Source organism: Juglans microcarpa x Juglans regia, chromosome 8D, assembly GCF_004785595.1.
Source record: "Juglans microcarpa x Juglans regia isolate MS1-56 chromosome 8D, Jm3101_v1.0, whole genome shotgun sequence".
NCBI lineage: Eukaryota > Viridiplantae > Streptophyta > Magnoliopsida > Fagales > Juglandaceae > Juglans > Juglans microcarpa x Juglans regia.
This window is the reverse complement of record NC_054608.1, coordinates 7,868,519-7,872,376: the sequence shown is the minus strand read 5'-3', so window position 1 is coordinate 7,872,376 and position 3,858 is coordinate 7,868,519. Positions and strand designations below refer to the sequence as shown.

General features: G+C 37.5%; 1 protein-coding gene across 1 annotated transcript; it reads right to left on the bottom strand.

The window, feature by feature from the left end:
• Positions 1 to 729: 729 nt before the first annotated feature.
• On the bottom strand, positions 730 to 2,341 carry LOC121241817 (WUSCHEL-related homeobox 4-like). The gene is made up of 3 exons (XM_041139661.1): positions 1,931 to 2,341; positions 1,241 to 1,522; positions 730 to 1,126 (listed from the first exon to the last, which is right to left on the bottom strand). The coding sequence occupies exons 1-3, from the start codon at positions 2,165 to 2,167 to the stop codon at positions 965 to 967; spliced, it is 681 nt and encodes a 226-aa protein (XP_040995595.1). The 5' UTR covers positions 2,168 to 2,341; the 3' UTR covers positions 730 to 964.
• Positions 2,342 to 3,858: the final 1,517 nt, after the last annotated feature.

The following is a 3,858-nucleotide window of genomic DNA, read 5'->3' as shown; positions in this document are numbered from 1 at the left end:
AAAACCTAAAAATGATGGACGTTCCAAAATATAGATGCCATTCTAGAATACCATATATATATATATGTGTGTGTATATGTTTCTTTTTCTTTTCCTTTCTTGTTGAACTTTCCTTCATTTTGGAATCTGCGTGCATGCTTACTGGTTAATTAACAAACTATTTTACCAGCTGTGGTAATTGATTCAAGAAATAGCTAAAATATGCAACCCAAAGTATTGAAGTGGTAATTAAGTTGAGACTTTAAAAAATTATCTCACACAAGAACCACTTGGGACAATAAGGAGGTCAGCTCAGAGGTGAAATCTATGAAATTTTTGTGGTATATAAATAAAAAGAGTAGTAGTACTCATGTGCCCACCCAACACTAGCTCATGTTACTACTTTTCTAATAAAATTTGCATGTCAATCATGGAAATATATATATATATATATATATATATATATAAAAGAGGAAAAATAAGAAAAAAAATGAATGAATCGTGATACTAGTTGATTGATGCCCTACTTTATCAAAGTCTCATGATCAAGATGTGAAATATATCATAATCTTGTAGGCATTAAGGACAGAGGATATGTCCGTTTCCAAACATAAAATATGAAGGGTTCGCAGCATAGGGCTTAAGAGGAAGTAAGTGCGTGGACTTCAGTGTCCATATGTTATTCCCTTTTAACCTAAAAGCTTCGATTCAACCACAAGTTCCCTGTAGTCAAAAGAAAAGGCTCAGATCTTCGAATAAAGAGAGTGACTAGCCCTTTGATTACAAGTCAGGAATAATAAGCAGTAGGGTACAAAGAGAGAGAGAGAGAGAAAAAAAAAAAAAAAAAAAACTTTGTCTTTCTTCTTTCCCGAAACAAAGAAAAAGAAGAAAAAGAAAGAAAATAAAAAAGCACATCAAAGCAGCTTACAGGACTGGAACAAAAGCTCAAAGCTGATCAGGAAAAAAAAAAAATTTTCAAACCCCTTCATCTGCCTTCCGGGTGTAATGGGAAGAGCTCCAGAGTTCTATCTCCCTCCTGATCTGTACATGATGACTTGCTTTGATCTTCTTCTTCTAAGCTTTCAGATGCCCAGCTTCTGCATTTTCTTTTGTATGGACTAACTTCCTGATCTCTTTCAAATCCTCCCTGCAATATTATTCGAATTAAGATATGAAAATCCTGGCTCAGGACGTGACTTCTTTTTGAGAAACTCACGAAGTTTTGAATGGTTTGAAATTGAGCTTATGATCATGCATATACCCTGGTCTCTAAAGTGATAGTGGTGATGGGGACCGGAGTTCTCGGACAATGGCCAAGACCAAGACTGCTGCGCTTCTGCTTCTGCCTCTCCCTGGCTTTGTGATTTTGAAACCAATAGAACACATTCTTCCCTTCGATCTTGCCGTACTTCCCAAGCTGCGCGGTGATTTGTTCTATTTGCTGTGCATTAGGAGTGCGCATGCCGCCCTTGTACAGCATCTCCAATATCCCTATCTGTTCTTGCGTTGGATTCCACCGCGTCCCTCCTGGGTGCGTTTCCACCTGCATTAATTTTTTGGGCAAATATTTTTGCCATAAGTGGTGTCACACGGTCGAACAGCCAATCCTCAAAAAATTAACAAGATACACTCAAGTCTTTATGGTATTCGGCGTCGCAATATCCCACATAACCGTTTATAGACTTTAACGGTCGCATGGAGCTGTATCACTGGTTTTCATTTCCATCATTCCATTATCGATCCTTACATGTTCTCCCACCATTTTATATGAAGTATGTATATCTCATGGGATGATCGATGGGATGTAAGGTTCCTTTTTAGTTATGAGTAGCAGTTACAAGAATAACATGCATGAACCAATAATGATTGTCACCGCAAATTGCATGCATATGTATGATTGTCTTGTACAGGAGTATAAGCAAGTAGATCATCATAAACTTGGTTGAAGTACCTGGGGTGAATCTCGCTTCTCGTCAAAGGAACCGAACTTTGATCTGGGGCCACTTTCAGGCTTGATGAAGCTCTTGAGATCAAAAGCCACAACACCAGCAGTTGTAGTAGTACTGTCGACGGTATTAGCCAGCTTGGGAGCAAGAGAGCGTAAGCGCTTGCAACCAAGCGTGAGGGAGGGTTCGTGCTCCGGCCAGAATCCACGTGCGAACTGATGTACCTTCATGCTGCTTCCCATGGTGAAGGGATGAGATGATAAGAGCGCGATAATTATATAGAAGAAGAAAGACGATCAGGGAATGAATTAAAGTGGTGATGATGAAAGTGGGAAATGAGGTGGGTGCTCATAAAGAAACAAGACTAAATGATGAGGTGAGGTTGACTTGGGTTTTTCCATGTATAAACAAAGGAAAAAAGAGGCACGAATAAAGAGGTAGAGAGGGGGAGAGATTGAAATGGGGGAACAGGTGAGAGAGAGAGAGAGAGATAGAATTTGTATATATGAGCGTGTGGGTGTATGTGCGTGTGTGTTGGCCCGTCCAATCGGGTCGTTTTTTCTTGCTTTCATGATAAGTTGTACATGCTTTTCGGTGGCCTCTCTGGCTGTCTTTCAAGCTTTTTCACTATAAAGTGAAGAGGGGGGAGGGAATGAGAAAGATTCTTCCAATCCCAAAACTTGAAAATGGAACTCTTTTGCTTTCTTAAGATACGGATATGGGTGAGAGCCAGACTATGTAACTGATGAATGCCGTCGTCTTTTCTTTTTATGCCTTTGATCAGAGCATGTTGAAATAATAAATAAATCCTACTCACTCGATATGATTGAAAATCAAACCAAAATACTAGTGAAAGCAAGCAAGCTGTGCACAAGAACAAATTTCTAATGTACACATTATATTTTTTCAGCTAACTCCATCGACGTTCTAATTATTAACACCCAAATTCCTTTTTTTCCCCTAAAACTGCATGTGGCTTCAATTTAGCAAATAGTAAAGCTGAGAAACTAAAACCTAAAAGTCTCCAACAAAATGAAACTTAATTTACGTTTGGGTAGTGAGGTATTTTGTGAATAGTAATAAAATAATAATAAAAAAGTAATGATATATAGCATATTGAATAGTAGGTAAAAATAATAATAAAATAATAAATAATAGTGAGATATTCTGAGAATACAAGAGATATTCTCAGAGTGTCCATATGTTTTATGGCATATACCTTCACTTAATTATCCGTATGTACCTAGAACAAGTGAAGATTAACATTGGAACCCATGCATATAATTAATATTGGATCTCATGATTCACCATTCTCATTTAGTAGTCAATTCAGACTATTGCAACTTCACCTTAACTCAGCAAGGACAGATGTTAATTACTACCGAAACCCTTTGTAGCCATATTATAAAACTCAATTCCACCCAGTAAAGAACCAACATGGGACTTGGTATACTAAATGCACTTTTATCATACTCCATTAACCTCCTATCATATTTTTTTTCACCCCATGCAGGGCTTGGTGAAACATAACATGAATGTGTCACACTTGATCAATCTCCAATGTCTTTACAAAGCCGAAAAGACTAGTTTCACATGATAAGTAGGTAATGTATAATGACTTAGCATTCATGATTACTTTTATAGCATACAATCTATGAGTTATTCTTTCTTTCTAGAACTGGAGTATTACAGATTTCCCCTTTTAAATTTATGGCAGCTTCCTAGTGAGGGTCTCAATAGAAGTGCTGATTGACACATGGTTTTGAGCTTAATTAGCGGGTTGGGTAATCTGTGACCTGTCATCTGTAGTCAAAAAGCCAAACTTGATGCATTTATTCTGGATTTTGATGAAATTCACGAAAGACTTGTTATTTTGGTGGTTTAGGTTGAGCCATCATGCATTGAACACGGGAATGGCTCAATTCAATTAATT